We start from the raw sequence: 19,617 nt of genomic DNA, 5'->3' as shown, positions 1-19,617 counted from the left end.
TGTGCGCTGACCTGCAGAGGAAATACACACAGGGAAAGGTATTAGTCAGACCGTCCTGCCTGTTACACTCATGGCCCACCATCCCCCTTACCATCCCCATTAGCACAGACATGCCCCAGCATACATGCTGCACGCTGCCCAGGGCCCATCCACCAACACTCCCCCACACGAGGCCTTCACACACACCACTCCATGTATTCATGCCCCATGCATCGTACTCACAGTGTACTAACCTGTTGGTCTGGAGGCCCATACACAAGTCGGTACTGGGGTTGGACCCCATCCACCAGTCTCTCCAACTTCACCACGGTGAAGGCAGGGGCCCTTTCCCCAGTCACACGAGGCATGGTAGGTTCCAGACACAGGTCACAGCAGCACATGCAGTGTAAGTCCTCTCCTGTTGAGGGTCAGGTAGCAAGTGAGTGAACAGATACAAAATGGCGGTGACGTCCGCGGCGGTGCATACAGTCAATGCCGGCGTCCATCACTATTGGCCACTGTACCCCATAGGGCCCAATGATAACCAATGAGGAGTTGCACGGCAGTTCCCGTCTGCCTCCTGCAACGGTGCACAACGTCAGCGGAATTACCTAATTTCCACCTGTCCCTCCAAACAGGACAGGCGGGTGCCATTTCAGGGGGTGGGGGGCAGGACATGGATCCTAATTGCGTCACAGTTCACAATTTCACAATCTGGAAATATGCCACCAAAATATTGTAACAATCACAATATACATTGTACTGTAGTGGTTAAAATGTACAGATAATGACCAGCTGCTCACTCTTTTGCTCCATAGATTGCAACCGCTACGGATGAATAGGACATGGAGATATCCCTGTGTGAACAGACCCCTTGTGGATCAGGCACATTATCCTCACCTACAGACTTGACAGGGCCACAATCACAGAGCTGTGTGCCCAATTGGAGCCTGACCTGATATCTGCTATCCGTCACCCCAATGGGATCCCCCCCTATTGTGCAAGTGCTATCAGTGCTCCATTTTTTGGCAACAGGTTCTTTCCACGTGACAGTGGGCTTGGTAGCAGGTATGTCAGCCAATGTTCTCAATAGTGCTGACCAGAGTGTTGTCTGCCCTGATCAAACACATGTGCAGCTACATCGTTTTCCCCCAGGTGGAGGATTTGGCCACACTGAAGGCTGACTTTTATGCAATGGGACATATCCCCAACATCATTGGTGCAATTGACGGGACACATATTGTATTTGTCCCCCCCTGCCAAAATGAACAGGTCTTCAGAAATCCAAAATGTTTCACTCGATGAATGTGCAGATGGTGTGTTTGGCTGACCAGTACATCTCTCATGTCAATGCTAAGTATCAGGGTCGGTGCATGATGCTTTTATCCTGAGGAGTAGCAGCATCCCAAATGTGATGGGTCAACTCCAGAGGCACAGGGTGTGGCTAATAGGTAAGCCCTGGTTCCCACCCAGTGGATGTTGGTGTATGGGTATGGTGTGGGACATATGAGTTAGTGTGTGGCTAACAGTTGTCCCTCGATATTTGCAGGTGACTCAGGTTACCCCAACCTATCATGGCTACCGACCCCTGATAGGAATCCCAAGATAAGGGCTGAGGAACGTTACAATGAAGCACATGGGTGAACAAGAAGCATTATTGAACCTACCTTTGGCCTCCTGAAGGCCAGCTTTTGGTGCCTCCATCTAACAGGTGGATCCCTGTGCTTCTCACCCAAGAAGGTCTGCCAGATAATCGTGGCATGCTGCACATTGTACAACATTGCCTTGAGACGCCATACTTCTCAATTAAGATTGATTGAAAAAAGAAAAAAGATATTGCGATGCTTGTACCTTCACCTTCAACAGAAATGTTCATTACATCATGAAAAAACTGTTGTGTGTTCTGTCTTTGGCAGCTCACTTACATTTCTTATCTGCCCCAAAAGCCCTGAAAATTACTTTTGAAAGGTGCCAGCTCCATTTTGACCTTGACTGGCGGTGGCACCTGTTTTTTTTCGGGGGGGGGGTTGGATTATGACGGGTGACGACTCAGTACCAGCTCTGCTCCTTGCCAAGGTGGGTGATCTTGGGCAGAACACCAACCGCACACTCTATGCCAAACATAAGTGAACAGACTTTAAACTGTCATGGGGTGACACACGCAGGTTCACATGTCCATGTACAACAAAAAGGTGCCACTCAGGAGCAGTTTTAAGGCCAAACGCACCAATATGATTACTCCAATTTTACGATAATTTTATCTCTCATGTTTCTGTGGAATAAAAAAGCTAATTGAATTAGTCTACAATTGAAAGCAATCTTTTGACATGGGACCCATTTATTCTCTCAAATGTGATGTGGACAACAGAGTCGATATCACGCAAAAAAAGTTCACAATGCGAACACTCGCACTACTACTAATAAAAGCAACAATTACACTGATCGGTATTATTATTATTACTATTTTTAATATTATATTATATTTTCATGTAGTATAGTGCTGTAGCGAGAGGCTTCACTGACATCTGCCTTATTGCTAGTTACGATGCCCCCCAAGAGTTATTTTCCTGTTTCTCACAATTAGTGAATGTGAAGCTGTGAAAAAGCAAGCAATACTGAGTCGCTCTTCACATATTCAGCCCTTGTGGGTGTTTCTGTCAAACCAGAAAACCAGACTTTCTCTTCAAAGGACACATTTTGTTCACATTCACCATGCAGCGTTCTCTCTCTGGCCGCCACTAGATGAGAAATGTTGACAAGGACGCACTTCAATATGGTTGTGGGTGGCTCAGCCTTTTAACAAAACATTTTATGTGGAGAGAACAGAAGGGTTGCCTTAGATGCACTATCAGAAATAATAAGGTCTCTTCTGCAGGAATCTGGCGATATTCCGGAAGACATAACGCCTCCTTTCCACTACTGGACTTTCTTTATAATCCTTTGGTGACTTCAAATCACAGAATTTTCAGCGAACCCACATGTGTTTAATTAGAAATAATATTTATATTATATGCCTTATCTACTTACTGTGGTAAATGTCAAAATGGAATCTTGCATTTACAACTTTACAACTACACATGAAAAGTAAAAGGAACATAATTTCATGTTACATTACAAGCAGCTGCTTTTTTACATGTTGTAAACTATTCTGTGGGCTTCACCCATGCCCATCTCATGCCCATCACTTTCATTCGTTCCTGGGCTTGCCTTTCGGAAATCCCTTGATGTCATTGGTAAATGCTTTAGGTTTGTCCCACCTTGAGGCTGTTTTGTTATTCCTTGCAGTCTGACCCTATTACATGGATTATTGCATGACTGCCAATATACTTTGGTGTGGGCAAACTACATTTTTCTTTTGTCTCTCCCCTTCACGCTCCATGGCGGTATTGGAGTGCTTTGCATGACTACCAGCTACGTCACATTGCTCTTTTGTCTCTCCCCTTTGCATCCAAGGCTGCCATGGCGCTTGAAGTTTTATACAGTGTGAAGTCAATTGGTGGTATTGGAGCGTTTTACATGACTAGCAGTTATGTCACATTGTTTCTTTTGTCTCTCCCCTTTGCACTCCATGGCGCTTTCAAGTTTCATACAGCAGGAACTCGATCTTCAGTTTTGGAGTGCTTGGCATGACTACCAATTATGTCACATTGTTTCTTTTGTCTCTCCCCTTTCTGCTCCATAGCAGTATTTTGTCTCTCCCCTTCACGCTCCATGGCGGCCATGGCACTTTGAAGTTTTATACAGTGCAAACTCGATTGGCATTACTGAAGTGCTTTGCATGATTACTAGTTACGTCACATTGTTTATTTTCTGTATCCCCTTCACGCTCCATAGTGGCCATGGTGCTTTGACGTTTCATATAGCGCGAACGTGGTCGGCAGTATTGGAACGCTTTGCACGACTACCAGTTATGTCACATTGTTTCTTTTGTGTGTCCCCTTCACGCTCCATGGTGGCCATGGCGCTTTGAAGGTTCATACAACATGAACTCGATCCACGGTATTGGAGCGCTTGCATGACTGCCGGTTACGTCACATTGTTCACACTGTTACCGAATCAGAGTCATATCAATTTTGCTTTTGTCTCTCCCCTTCGCGTTCCATGGCACCCATGGCAGTTTGAAGCGCAAAATCCATTGGATGTATTGGGGTTCTTCAGCCGTTTCATAACTAAAATCACTAACGGTCCCTCACACATCACACACATTAAAAATAAATTACAAGAAAATGGTACTAAAAACAATCTAAGAAATGTTCAAGGTTATCAGGGCAAGACACTCTGCGGTAAGTGGCAGTGCTTTAGTTATTTGCAGGGCCACTGGAATTATGTGGCAGAGATGGCCAAATTATGCGGCACGGCTGACCAAGTTATGTGGCAAGAAAAGTCAAGTTATGCATTTACAATGCTAATAGCTCTTATGACAAATGCAAGACCTATTACATTGCAAATGTTTGTTTTCCCATTGAACTTATTACACTAACACAACTGAAATCATGTTTTGCTGAAATGTTCAGGACTGGAGACAGTACCCCTAATGAACTGCAGTGAGATGGTTACACTACTATCCACAGTACAGAAAATAGTCAACCACGGTTGGCAGTTAGGTTCAAAATGATAAGCCTTTTAAGTGCATCTGTCTTAACGAATCCAACCCCCATTCAGAAGTTTAAACAATATTACCCGCTTTCGATTTCACTGCCACTGTCCTGTGGATTCCATTGTGCAGGCCCTGGAGGCCAGCTTTATTCCTTCAGCTGAACAACCACTCACTCCCCTGGGAGGTCCCTTCTCCCAATGACCATCTGTTGTGGCACAATAACAACAAGAACTCATTCTTCTCCTCCATCAGGACCCTGTGCCAAACCCAAGAGGCAGTAGTTTGGCAATTGTGAAGACTGGGCCTGATGTGTCAAAGGGTTTTCCTCATTCTTTTTATATGGGGAAATGTACTGACACAGAGTGACCACTCTGTTTGAAATCTACTGTAGGAAGCCTGTTTCCTTCTATTTTGAATTGTATGTATGGATTGAAGCACTTCTCATTTTAAAAGTGAATGCACTGGCTGCTCATTGATTTAATAATCTTTGTGTGCTTTACTGTGTGCTGAATCTCTAGCACACACACCAGCTCCCCACGTAAGCCCTAGACTACTCTGCTTTGCTACTGTAAGGTAAGGAATTGAAGGGGTGTACTTCATGATCTGTTTTGGGTCTAATAGTGATTTGGCTCGAAGCCACCAGACATACAAAAACTTTATTTTTCCCTATGTCCTAGTAATCCTTGATTGCTCTGAGACACCAAAACCAAATCCCACACCAGCTTTGACTTGAGAGGTTGGCACAAACCATAGGCCCTTATTCGATGTAGTTTTAAACACCTGAAATGGAAGGAATCTGTTAAACCATTTTAGCATTCACTAACAGAAAACTGAGCAAACAGGTACATTTGACTATTTATTTTGTGTGGCAACAGGGAGGGAGTTTGGATTGCACCTTTTCTTGCACAAGAAAAAGTAAACGCTATCAGAGCAGCAAACAAGAATCTTAAATGCGATCAAGTATGTGTTCCTACCCATCTACTCATTCTAAGGTATACATTTTGGCCCAGATTTACGAGCACTTTGTGCCTGGTTTGTGTTACTTTTGGAACACGAGCCTGTTGCAAAGGGTTGGGGTGGTATTAACCTTCCAATGCAAATCAGCATAGCGCCTCTTGAGCGTTCAATGAGTGGCACATGGGTGTTCACATGGAACAAGACAGAGGTTTTGAGGCAAATCCATATCTACTAAGAATTGTAAACAGTGATTTGCCCCAAAACCATATGCGCCTTGAGGCAGGAGTAATGGAGGAAAAATGTTTAATTTCTCCGTTTCTGAAACTTTCCATGTATGCTGCATTGTAGGGCACACCTGCAAAGAAAGGAAAGTATTGCAAGGATAGTGTACTCCCTTCTATTCCAAAACCTATGCTTGACAGAACACTATGGCACAAGGGCGTGTCCGTTGGCACACGGCAGCCTGGCAATGTCTCAGTAGATGGCATGGCACTATCTTAGTAGACATGGCCCTTTTTCACTCTCCCTTTGATGCAACAAAGCGCCGCATCTTTGGTCGCTGTGCTTCGTCAAAAGTCAGTTGATTTTCCCCTTTGTTGCTTTACTTATTATGGACAAATGTGCAGAAAAGGAGAAGGGAGGAGGAAGGTAGGAGAATGCTGCCTTATGTTGGAAAGAAAGGATGGAATAGAGAGGGAGGGAGGGAGGAAAGGAAACGGAAACGAGGCGGATACACGACGGGACGGAGACAAAGTAATCTAGTGTACTTGTTGCCCCGTTAAAGTAGTCATATATAACATTTTGTAGCCAGGAGTGCTAGACTTAAATGCCGTTTATTCTTGGGTTTCTGTTGTGTGCCTCTCGTTACCTTACGATCAGTGTGAGCGCGTGGGAGGAGATATGCACTCTGCAACACTCAGGCAGAGACGCCAAGCCTTGTCTGCGCGTTTCCCATCTAAGGGGCGTCCTCTCAGGTGACTCTGCAGCCAAACAAAGCCTGCGCGGGGTGGGATGTGACTGAAGGCACCGGAGAGCGCAGCAGGGACAGCTGCCACTTGCATGGAGAGGTCTGCGTGCAACTTGCTTTAAAAGTGCTAGGCAGTGGGCGGGAGGGAGCCATTCCTGGCAGAGAGGTCACGGGGAGCTGATCCTCCGCTGCTGAAGGAGGGGCCGGGGCGTGACACGGAGCCAGCTTAGAGGAATCAGAACTCTTAAGGGAAGCTCCTCAGGCGCGCCCAGAACCAGAGGGTCCTGAGCATCTTCCACCACTGACCCCGCTTCTGCACAGGACTTCTACATCCGAGCGCTTCGAGGCGCGTGGCCTGTTAGGATTTACGGACCTGAGCCAAGCGTCACGGCGCCAAGCACTACAGCACCTACCACCTCAGCGCTACCGCCGCAGGGCCAAGCGCCACAGCGAAAACTACCACAGAACCAACAACCGGAGCACCGGCCACCGCAGCACAATCTACCGCAGAACCAATAACCGCAGCAACCACCACCGCAGCTGGTACTTTGACAAAAGTTCGGAGACCAGTGGCACGGGACTGCCTGACCAGAGGGAGGTGGTGGGACAGAACCAGCGCCTCCTTCATGCACCTGCACAGCCCCTCTGTGAACATGGCCGACGGCAGCTTTGCTCTGGCCGGGCACTTGGGCCGGAGCCCCGGGGGCAACCCGGCCTCCAGACTGCACAGCATCGAGGCCATCCTGGGGTTCAGCAAGGAGGACAGCCTCCTGGACTCTCTGCAGGCCGAGGGGGAGCCAAGGGGCTCCAAGGAGGGCGAGACGGGCGGCCGCAGGCATTGCTTCCACAAAATGTCTGTCAGGGAGCAGCAGCAGGCCCAGCCGCTGGGGGGCGCCGCCCTGGAGGGCTACGACGGTGAGTGCGCCGATGCTTAAAGAGAGGCCCATGGGCCACCGTAGTGAGTGGTTATTATTGATACGTATGTCAGATATTCCGTGTGAATTTTGTAACTGACAAGTATAACTAAATAACGAGGATAATGAAGTACTAACAGTAAGAGTAACAACACGAATAACCTCGTCTACATAGCGCCACACACCGCACTTCGATCTGCAGTATCTAAGCGCTTTTCTATTACCCAACCTCTTGATAGTGGCGAAGGTGTGAGAAATAATGGTGTGAACTGGAAACGCACCCGTCTTTTGACACGGTGTTAATGAAATATGTTAATAAACATGATTTTACTTTTAATTACTGAAATGGGGATTTCTAGAAGCTAAAATGGTACAGGAGGCACGCCTCTTGCGCCAGAAACACCCCGGAGTAGAACCCATGAGAGTACCGCGCTAATTTTACCAATGCACAGCCAATCTCAGTTTTGGATAGGGTCGCTGACAGCCATTGGCTGTAAATCCACGCAAAGTGCTACTCGTGTGTGCGTTAATCCTACCTAGTGTGAACTACACGGTGTAAGTTGTTTTATTGGGTATCTGACAATTACTAGGGTCTATAGAGAATCAGTCCAAAGCACACCACGCTCTTCAGAAACTAGAGACTGAGGCTCCAAGGCTCACTCCTGGCCCCACTTCTAAAGTGTGCTGCGGAGTTACAAACTAGTGTAGAAGAGACCCCAGCGCCTCGAAAGCGGAAGTTACAAACTGAGTGTTTCTGCTTAGTATGTAAATATATGAATATCCAGGTGAGAGACTATACATCAGTCGTGGTGATACTGGAGAACCCCGTGGTGCCGGCTGTGAACCGTCACAACGAGGAGGCCCTGTCCACGCCTTAGAGCTTTCGTCTACCAGGCTATTTCACAAGATAAAAGTGCTCGTTTTGGGCCAGTAAAGTATGTTCTTATCTCCTCTTACTGTTTTCAGGGGCATTTTAGCCCGCGAGTTAGCTATGGTTATAGGTGCTAGTTACTTAAATTACCACGTCTCTCTTCGACTTCACGTGGTCCATTATGAACCTATGTGTATATTTCAGTGCGTGTAGCCAAACGCAACTAGCAGGAGTTTTAGGGGACTGTGTTATCAACTGGCCTAACAGTTGGGGGAGTGTGGGGCCACAGGGAAGGTCCCCAGAATCTCACCGATGAGATGGAAACATACAGACGGACGCCTGACGGTGCGGTTATCAGGGCTGCGAAGGAGCCTCTGATCGGGCGCTCCGGGTAATATTGTTGTGCGTATTAGTTAAACTTCACGGTAATACAAGAACCCATAGGATCGCTGTGCACCCCAGTAATATAAATGCACACAGCAATGTCTCTTGTCTTTATTGGGAATATAGTTATTAACGGGAAACAAAAATGAGGTAACAATTCCGTTTTTAATGAAAGAGAGATAAGACAGAGTGAATATACCCCGCCGGTATATTATAAATATTCAAATAAACAAATGTGTCTTATTTATCTGCAAAGTTAAAAAAGTTATGCCAAAGTCAAAAGACTGCATGTTTTACTTTAACTGAAAGAACATTCAGGTTATTATTATTTATTAATACATTCGTATCATCATTAGCAGTAGCAGTTGCTGTTAGTACTACTCTTTGCTGTTGGCGTTTTAATTGTCATCGTTGCTGTACAGTTCTTAAAATCTTATTATTATTGTTGTTGTTGTTATTGGTAAAGTTCTGTTTTTTCTCAGTTTGATATTGTTATGTTGTGTCAATTATTTCAGACATTACTGTTTTGTATGCTGTTACCGTTGCATTATATTAATATTATTTTTTTTGTTCATATTGCTTTTGGAGTTTACGAGATTTTGTTTTTCTTACAGTTGTTACTGACCTTATTGTTTCTATTAATGTTGTGTTTGTTGGTGTTTGAATTCTTTGATGTATTGTTGCTGCATTAAAATTTCTGTAGTTAGTTGTCGTTTTTATTACTACTATTCGTGAAGGTTTTGTAATTGATTCGTTGCAGTTATGGTTGTTGTTACTCATATTATGTATATATTCTAATTGCTTGCTTTTGTTGCGTGTTATTATTTCTGTTGTCTGTGATTCGGGGTTTTGTAATTTTTTTGTTATTGCTACTTGTTATTACTGTTGCCGTTCATAGTATTCTAATTGCTCTGTTATTGTTACAAGTTATTGGTGTTGTGGGTCGTGGTGTTCTAATTGTTTTGGGTGTCGCTTCTTGTGATTATTACTGTTTTCATTACTATTCTTGTTGATACTGTTGCTCTGTTGATGCTGTGCCCGAGGGCACACTCCCCGCCCCCTGTTGCAATAAATAACATTCCGTCTCCGTGTCTGCAGAGACCTTCTGCAGCCCCTCGGAGGAGGCCCTGAGCCCCGGGCTGTCCGCAGGAAGCGAGGGGAAGGGCTCCGACGAGGAGCCACCCAAGAAGAAGCACCGGCGGAACCGCACCACCTTCACCACCTTCCAGCTGCACGAGCTGGAGCGCGCCTTCGAGAAGTCCCACTACCCGGACGTGTACAGCCGCGAGGAGCTGGCCTCCAAGGTCAACCTGCCCGAAGTGCGCGTGCAGGTACGTGGGGAGGTGGAGCGCAAGGGGCACGGGTGGGAGGTCAAAGGTACACGAGACGGGGACAATAAAGCACACTTAACACGTGGCCTCCAAGGTGGGTCAACCTGCTAGAAGTGCACGTGGGTGGTGGGGGCAAGTGGCACGGGTAGGAGGTCAAGAGAGTACACTTACCAGGAGGCCTCCCAGGTCAACCTGCCCGAAGTGCGCAAGGGGCCCGGTAGGAGGAAGATATACGGGGACAAGAGGACACTTACCACGAGGCCTCTAAGGTCAGCCTCCCCGAAGTGCCTGCAGGTGGGTGGCCAGGAGTGGGAGGTCAAAAATACATGACAGGCCAATATAGCCCACTTACCACGAGGCCTCCCAGTCGACCTGCTCGAAGTGCGTGAGCGGGGGCTTAGGGGGATGGTGAGGAGGGAGCAAGTGGTCCGGGTGGGAGATCAAATATAAAGGACGGAGCCAACATAGCCCGCTTACCACGAGACCTCCAGGGTCAACCTGTGGAAAGCGCGCTGCTGCGCTTGCAGTTAGGGTGGGATGTGTGGCGGGACAGGTGGCTCCAACCATGCACCAGACCTGCTGGGGTGGGGGAAATAGCACGAAATAGACAAGATAGCAGTCACCTGGAGGCCACCAAGTGAATCCCGAAGTGCACGTGCTGGTCTTTTGGGAGACGAGTGAAACGTGGAGGATGTAGAGGTCGGCGGGGGCACTAATTAAATAGACGGGTACTAAGGGCCATATGTACGAAAGCTCTTCCCCATAGACATAGAATGGGTAAAATCCTTTCGTACATCTCGCCCTAAGTTCCCGTACTTCGTTACGTTGAAAGGGCGAGTACCAGCTGGCACCTCTCAGCACTGGTGCAGACTTTTAATGTGAGAGTACTTTCACTTCTCACTAGCGAAGAAACAGAAAGTAGTGGGCGAGAGGCGTCAATGGTAGGTAAGACAAGGGGCCAAGCTAACGCACTCCCCACAGGCCACCAATGTGAGCCCGCCTGCAGTGCGCGTGGGAGGAGTCAGGGGCGTGCATGAGACACACAAGGCGGCTGAGACACAGCGCTCCAGCCCCTAGAGCTGTCCGCGAGATAAACCTGCAGAAGGTGAGGCTGCACTGAACCCAGTCATGACCCTCAGAGGGCAGACCAAGCATCCGACCCAAACAGAAACGTCAGACATAGGGAAGACGTAGTGCTCAGCTTAGCCGAGGGAAGGCCTTCAGAGGAAGAGGCGCAGCCCCCAAAACTGGGAGAGCGCGAGGAACCAGAGAAAGCGCTCAGCACACTGAGACACCTCGGAGAGTGGAAAGACTGTCGTGGGAGACGACACGAGAAGCAGTCACCCGCGCACAAGGGGTGGGGAATCAGGGGAGCAGGCATGGGCGGAGTGCCGAAAAACCTCTAGTTCCGCGAGAGGCGGAGTTAGGATATGGTGCGCTGTTTGCACTGATTTTCAATGCAGGAGTTTCTCCCCACTTTAAAATCAGCGCAAACAGCATCACTCCGAGCGCCAGCGGGTGTAAACTTGCGCAAATAGAGTTTCTACTTGAGCTGCAGCTTTGCAGCTTCCTCGACGCGAGCAGCAGCTTTCTCATCCAGACCAGAATTCTCGCTTGCCAACTTAGCGCTCTCCAATTTACCATAGGTAAGCACAAGCAAAACTGTTCTGGATCACTTTGCTTTGTGCAAAACTCCGCAAACTCCGCTGGCAGAGCAGAATTCTCCACCCACCCTTAACAGTGACATCCGGGAGAAGACGGGGTGTAGATCCATATTCACCAAGTTCATTGAGCCGAAGCTGGACCCTGATGGGAAGAAACATTCAGCCTTCCATTCTTCCTAGGTCTGTAAATTGCAATACATTTTCTAGTAGTAATATGCTATTTACAGTGCTTAGTAACGACAGAAGTTCGATATGAAGCGTTATGTAAAAAGCTATTATTTCAATGCATTGCTCCTGTGTAAAAAAAAGTTAGTGATGTAGTAAAATAAAGTTATATTTTCTGCGAAAGATTGCCCTCTTCGCAAAGAGCTCAATGAACCCCTTTGGCCTGCTGGTCCTGGTCACAAGAGTCTTTACTGGACGGCAGCCCATGGGTAGGTCAGTCAGGGAGCATCCTGATTTCTGCTGCAGGAGCTGGCGCCAGATTAACACCACCAAGCACACCAGCATGGGCTATTTTTTACTGGAGTCACTAAAAATGATGGCAGTGTGCGCCAGCCTCCGACGTCCTCGGGTGGCATTGGTGCAGTGGCCGACAGCCTCTATGACGTAGAGAAAGGAGATATTGACACATACATGACCACTAGGCTGTGATAAGAAGGATACGCATGCGCAGGAGCCAGCGACAGGGCTGCGAGGATTGTGAGGTACCAGGGTCGCTACGCACTGTGCACACTAGCACAACATTGCGCACAACTGGTATTAGATGCAAAAGTCAGACAAGTCTTGCCAGAGTAGGTGCATGGGGGCTGGGGGGACAGAAGTGCATGTTTCAACTTTGTCTTTCTAGGCAGCACTTGGGACGCTAGTTCACAGGCACACACATGGAGACGTTCGAGTAACAATGTATCGCACAATTCCATCAGATTTTAAAGCACACATTATCCTTTTGCACCTTTGCGAAAAGAGTGCTTTTTTGGGACAGTTTATAGAAGGCGAATAAAAAAAGCGAATAAAAACACTTCCGATGTTTTGCTGAAAATAGCCCCGATAGTTGCAGCTCAGTAGACGTGGGCGAGCCCAGAAAAGCCGCCGTGTCCCGGCTCTTAGGTCTCGTACATGATCCGAGCCCTGAAATGTTTATTATGTAAATCATACAACAAACCACATAACATACCATACGGTCTCTTCAAAATTAAAACAAGTGTATACCTTTTAACACGTGGAATCTTTGTTATTAATGCAGCACATTCTGGCGCTGCATTGAGAAGTACTTTGTGCAAACCCCGTGCTGGCCCCGATTATTACAGAGCAATGCTACTGTCTAATAAATCGCACGCAGTATTTTTTTTTTAAACACTAGTAATCTGAAATCACACATTTTGAAAGGTTTTTTCATACCTGTTAATGAAGAAAAACTAGTTTTGGTGAAAAAAATACCTAGAACACACAATTTAAACGGAAAGCCGCGAACTATCCAGGTTTTCTGGTATTACTTTGTACAAATCATCTATTTAATTGATATGTCTTTCCCTTTCCTTATGTTGACGCTCTGTTTTCCTGTAGTTTTTAAATAGAGCGAACTCGACCCCAAGGTATTGAAGCGCTTTACCACTGACCAGACAAATTACGTAAGGTCAGATTGATTATTTATAGGCAGGAGGAGATTAAATGTTTTGCCCTGATTTACGGGAAAGAGAGCGACGCCGATTCTTAAACATGGTTTCCCATCTCCAAAAACTACGGCTCTTGCCGTAACGCCCCATCCTCGGGTCCTGGCGGGAGTGAGGTGACAGGTAGAGGCCACGTGAAAGCCGCTCCATCCTGGGGTCCTGGCGAGATTAGGGTGACAGGCAGAAACCACGTGAAGGCTCGGCTCGTTATGGTCTCGAAGTTCCAACAGGACCTCGAGCTGACCCAGAGCCAGGCTTCAGGTTCGAGCCTCGCTCTATTTTCAGCGGCCTCGAGAGTGGTGCCTGAATAACATCGGAAGGGCTAGTGGTCCCCGTGACAGGCCTCTAATCCCACTCCTCGTTCCATATACGTGTCTACCATCCGGTTCTCAGCGCCCAGAAGTCACCGTAGTTGGCGCTTCACAAAAACTTCAAAATAACTTATTTTCCTTTGAACAAGGCGAGCTCTTAATTTCCTCCATCTCCGCAAAGCTTCAGAGAGCAGCTCCTGGCGTTTATAAATTAATATCTTTCGTCTTCGCTATGGTTAACATTATGTGATGTAGTCAAATAACCTATAGTTTTATGTTTTTTAAACGTATAGATATTCAAAACAATTTTATTGTAAACGGAGTCTCCCTTAAACATTTAGTGGTTCGCTTGCTTCACTTGTTTTTTTCTATTAAATCCCATAATTGATCCCGCTTCATCCATAATCCCTGCTCATTAAAATACTGAAAATCCTTAATTATTTACCGCTTATCTGTGAAGCATGTGGGCGCCTTTCCAAGAGTTTGCTTTTACAGTCGTGTGAAAGTCCGGTGCGCTTTTAACGGGAACACTTTCCTCGCAGGTTTTAAAATGACGACTTTAAGATAGCGCTTCACATGACCCTTCTGGCTTGTCAAAGCCCTGTGCCTCTTAGCGCAGCGAGGCCATATCATTGGCGGAAGGTACCCTATATGATAAAGTGCTATTTAACACTTTCGTTCGAATGTATCCTTATTGCTTCATTTTATAAATCGACGTGTTCAGGATGGGTTTTTAAAGAGCCATATCCCTGTTAGTTTCTAGCAGATGTTTTTTTTCGTTTTTTAGAATTCACCCTTCGTATTCGAGCGGTGGAACTGCACCTCCTGTTTCACGTCCACATAGCGCCCAGATAACGGGTTTATGTAGCTGGCGCTCTATATGTAAGCTCATTTATGACTTGTCTCATCTTCCCCGTTCCCTCACTACACATTTCCCGTGTCTTAATCTTCCAAAATCTGACCGTGGCAAGGGGCCAGTGCCGGATTACCAAACAGGCAAAGTAGGCACCTGCCTGTGGGCCTCACTCCTTTGAGGGGCCCCACGACAAAGGTTCAGAATAATATCGATTTGATCTTGAAAGAAAATTACAATCAAGGCTTCTTAAATTATTTCCAAAAGATGGAAAAAACGAATGAACTCAAAGAATCGAAAACTTAACATTAAAGACTCTATAGAGAACATACTGTATTGATGGGATGTACCAGTTAACAACCTAAAGTACATAAACAGTGGAGAGTAGATTCATATGAAAGTTTTTCTCTATAAAGCTTATCTTCTATCAGCTTGTAAAAATAATCGGTGCAAACTACCTACATGTAATATTTAGTTTTGTGTAATACAACTGGTTTATTAAAATCGTTGTTTGGCAAAATTAAAAACGTATTAGGAGACATCTTGCGAGGGGGGGGGGGCGAAATGTCGACTGCATAGGGGCCTCCACAGAGTTTAATCCTCTTCAAGGAGCTATGCTGTTCGCCGTTGGCGATATGTGTTATGTAAACTCAAAATTGCGGCCTGGGTTACTGTGGAAAATCAGCAACCCGCAAAGCCACGCCCACCTGCTCAGCAAACGTGCCGTGGTGCCGCCCATCGTGGCCTCCCTGGCCGTTAGTGGAAAGAGCCCCTTCTTCGCTAACTTTTTAATTTTTACAACCCCCTCTCTTCGTTTCACAGGGGGGCGAGACTGGGTGCAAAGTCCAGATCTGCCTCTGTAGCTTTCTTCGGAGGGAGAGATGCTTTATGTTCCCAGGGGTGCTTTAGGACAGCAGCATGGCGCATCCTTGGGACCTCTTGTGGGTTGTTGCTGCAGCATACATACAAGCCTTCTGATCTATAAGCCCCTCCCTTTCGCAACAAACACAACATTTATGAAGTTTCACAAATTTCCTTCGGTTTGTAAATTTCCCTTATTTTTCCACTTGTTTCTGGTTGCTTTCTGTTCTTATGAAGTGGGAGTTAGATTGCAAGAACATTAACCCTTTGTAGTTCACCTAAAGCAAACAAAGGCATCCCTAGGTCGATTAAAAGATGACCCAGAGCCCAGGTGTAGAATTCTCTACATGGGACCTCAAAAACACCACAAGTGCCTTTTCATCGACATACAGTGCTTCTGTGGGCGTTGGATTTTACATCCAGTGCAGATCTATCGATACTTTGCATCTGTGCAAAGTCACCACCAGTTGAACAAACCGGCGCAAAATGTTGATTTTATATTTATTTTTCAGTGCAAAAATGTATTTGCACTGGGAAACAGTGTGTAAAGTAACACAGATAGCTCTGGTTTGTGCTGCTTTGCTCTAATTTACGTCAAGGGGGTGGCTCATAGATTACGATCATAAATTACGTTTTTTGTAAAAACTTTTTTGTGTGAAATCTGTTTGGATGAGCTCCCCACTTCTACCCACAGCTGTCCTGTGTGAAATTAATTCAAGTAGCACTTCTTAGTTGCTTTTCTGCATGCAATACTGGCCTTAGTAACCGAGTCTACAAATACCACAAGAAGTCTGATTCCGCCCCCTTTAAACTTTCTATGAGAAAGGCTGTTGGAATGACAACGACATTTTAAGCAATTCATTGGGGGCGCCAACTGGAGTGGGAGTGTGTGTGCTCGTGTGTGTGAGAGAGGTTGCATCTAGACAGAGAACCCTCCCAGCATGCATATGCACATACGGGTGCGTGTGTGAGAGAGAGAGTATGTCACTGTGTTAAAGTATAAAACCCTTGCCTCATGTGTGTGCGTCTCTGTGCATGGGTGAGTGGGTGTAATTCAGTCTGGATATATGACTATCGAATGATCAGTCTGCATACATATTTCACTCCTAAGTTATGTTTGTGTATGTGTGTGTGTGCTTTTGGGAGGGTTGTGTCTCAATAAACTGTGTGTGTGTGTGTGTGTGTGTGTTGCGTGAGAATGCTTCATTGTGCGTGTGTGTTTGCCACTTTGTCTGCATAGATATGTTTCCTTTTATTCGCGTGTGTGTGTTTCAGTGTGTCTACCTGGAATATTAGAGTTATATCCACCTCGATGTCTTCTGCCTTCGTGCATGGTTTGGTGTCATTCAGCCCAGCAGTTTCGTTGTGTCACTGAGTAATGGTTCCAGATGAGAACTTTAAAGAGGGAGACAAGATTTGCCATCATCTCCCCCTCCCCTACATGACCAATCGGACATAAATCTTTCCAAGAACAAAGGTCCGTCATTTCCTCCTGTCCCCTCTTCTGCCATCTCTAGACTCTTGGCTTGGGCCTGAAATTGTTTATATAAATTAGTCCAGTGATTGACAATCACGCTTGTGATCCAGCCTGTTAAACCCTCTTTAACTGATGTGAATTCCTTCTCTCTAGGTCTGGTTCCAGAACAGAAGAGCAAAATGGAGAAGACAAGAGAAGCTGGAAGTCACCTCTATGAAGCTGCAGGACTCCCCTATTCTGTCCTTTAACAGGTCGCCCCCACCCTCCACCATGGGACCCCTCAGCAGCAACCTCTCCCTGGAGTCCTGGCTCAATCCACCCCTGCCCAGCAGCGCTCCACTACAGACCCTGCCAGGCTTCATGGGCTCTCCCCAGAGCCTCCCTAGCAGTTACACCCCACCCCCTTTCATGAACTCACCCCCCATGACCCACAACCTGCAGCCTTTGGGGGCCATGACAATGGGCCCACCACCACCTTATCAGTGTGGGGCCAACTTTATGGACAAGTTTCCCCTGGATGAATCAGACCCCAGAAACACCAGCATAGCAGCCCTGCGGATGAAAGCCAAGGAGCACATCCAGTCCATGGGCAAACCGTGGCAGACATTATGACTCAGGTGAGAAAATATTGCCAAAACTGGCCGGTGAAATGACTTAAGAGGACAACATGGGTAACCTTAGCAGACAATCTGACTAGTGGGAAATGTGGCTTCCACTGCAGGCAATCTGGTGGCGCTGGAAAATATGGCAAATAAACCACGGCGGAGAATCTGACTTGAACAGAAAATATCGCAGCCCGAGCAGCCAACGAGATAAAGGAGGATTAAATCAAAAACTTTGGCAGCGATGCAAAGCGAGTGGAAACCTGCGGCAAACCTGGCAGGCAAAGAGATCCAGGCATTACAATGTGCCAAAACCTGTCGGAGAATCACCAGAGTTCTGGTTGAAGTATTTTGATAGACATAAAAAACTAACGTCTACATTTTGACTCAGGTGAAAATGATGGCAAAACCTGACCTAAATTGACCTAGGAGGTAAAATGAAGTTAGCAATGGCACACAGCACGACAAACTTGGTTGATACCTTCTCTTGGGTGGAAACGTTGGCAACCCGTGGTAAGAGTTACCGTTCAAAAACGAGCAGCAGACGAACAGAAATAAACAGAAGAGAAATAAACATTACCTCCTGCTTGGAAAAAAATAAACAACTTTCACGCTTATTTCAAACTATGAAAAGCAGCAGCTGTGACTGCAATTTAAATAAATTGACTTGTGTAGAATTTCGCCTAATAATTCGTTCGAACTTTTATTCACTGACAACTTTTTGGGCTTATTTCTAAAGCTGGGTTCAGTGGTTGTTTCTGTTGCCATGTGAGGTTATATTTCATAAAAATTGTGCACCATTTTGTGAGTGCAATTACGGAAATGAGGACTTCAGCATTCTGGCTACTATAGAAAATTACAATTTTTTCGTCTTTTCGTCTTTGAGAAAGTCTGTGTCAAGCACATTTCAGATTTTGCTGATTGTGTAAAAGGCAGCCAAAATATGATTCAGAGCAATTGGTTAATTGTCAGTATTACATATTTTCCTGTTAGATATATTTTCCCTGTCAGCACCATTTTTCTACTAGGTTCACGTTTCTTTCCCTTGCACAAATATCGTACTAGGACATGTGAGTTGAATTATTTTTTTAAAAATAAAGATCGACTTTAAAAGCTAAAATTTGTGACAATGCAAATATTTCCACACAAAAGCAAGGTTGATGTGAATCAACAACAGGCCAACCAGACTAGCTTCGTATGAGCACACACTTTAAGAAGCATTGGCGTAGACAATAGTTGTGGCTTTTTTCTAGGGTGTTTGGTAATAGTTGGGTGACTGTGTGTGTTGCTTCTTGTTGCCCTAGGACGAAAATACCACAACGAAGCACCATCCTGGCCGACAACATTTTGAAAGCTGTGTTGGCAGAGTTAAGCTGTACCCTCAAAACAGAGTGTTACGAAAAGGAGTCAAATCATGTTTGCATTGTGATGATTGAACCTAAAAGCCATTCACAATGAAATATTGCAGAGCAGATTTTTTGAGTAAGGTTAAGCATTTTCCTTCCATGCATAAACACCTGTGTGCGTTCATGCCTTTAATGAAAAAACAGCAAATCCAGCAATATGTTATCTCAACAGCAAAGTAAAACGAACGTGCAAGGACCACTAGGTTATAATAGCACTTTATGATGATGAGAGGAAATGACATCCAAACTTCAAGTGCCTCCCAAACAAAACAAAAAAACATAAACCGGCAATTGAAATGTCAGCAAAAAATTAAACTACCTCAAAGAACAGAACCGGCTTTTAATAACAAGCTACACATCTGCAGTCTAACATAGGCACTATTTGATGCCTGGTATCCAAAACCAAGTGTAACAATATAACCACCCTCAAAATGCTATGGTCTTGATGTGCAATCCATCCAAGCAATGACACCCCATAAAAACACATGGAAGGCAAAGGATGACAGAGGTAGACTGAAAGTCCACTCTTTTATTGTCCTTTTTGATGATATGAGGTATTTCATATGGCTAAAACTGCCTGTAGCCAAACCTAAAAAATAGGAAATTAGCATATTTGAGACCAGAAATCACAGAAGAGGGACCGGGAGATTAGTGGTCCAGTGTACAGTCTCCCAAATAACATCTAATAAATACAAAAGTACACTGTTCCAAAAAAGGTAAGGAAGAGGAACCTTTATCTACAGGAGTAAGAGCCCTCAAGCATTGCATTG

At 45.8% G+C, this 19,617-nt stretch overlaps 1 protein-coding gene across 1 annotated transcript; it reads left to right on the top strand.

Moving 5' to 3' along the window:
* Nucleotides 1–6,625: 6,625 nt before the first annotated feature.
* RAX (retina and anterior neural fold homeobox) lies at nucleotides 6,626–18,561 on the top strand. Its single transcript, XM_069220349.1, has 3 exons — nucleotides 6,626–7,415; nucleotides 9,768–10,000; nucleotides 16,993–18,561. The coding sequence occupies exons 1-3, from the start codon at nucleotides 7,127–7,129 to the stop codon at nucleotides 17,449–17,451; spliced, it is 981 nt and encodes a 326-aa protein (XP_069076450.1). The 5' UTR covers nucleotides 6,626–7,126; the 3' UTR covers nucleotides 17,452–18,561.
* Nucleotides 18,562–19,617: the final 1,056 nt, after the last annotated feature.

Source organism: Pleurodeles waltl, chromosome 1_1 (assembly GCF_031143425.1).
Source record: "Pleurodeles waltl isolate 20211129_DDA chromosome 1_1, aPleWal1.hap1.20221129, whole genome shotgun sequence".
NCBI classification, from domain to species: domain Eukaryota; kingdom Metazoa; phylum Chordata; class Amphibia; order Caudata; family Salamandridae; genus Pleurodeles; species Pleurodeles waltl.
This window is presented reverse-complemented; position numbering and strand designations above follow the sequence as displayed.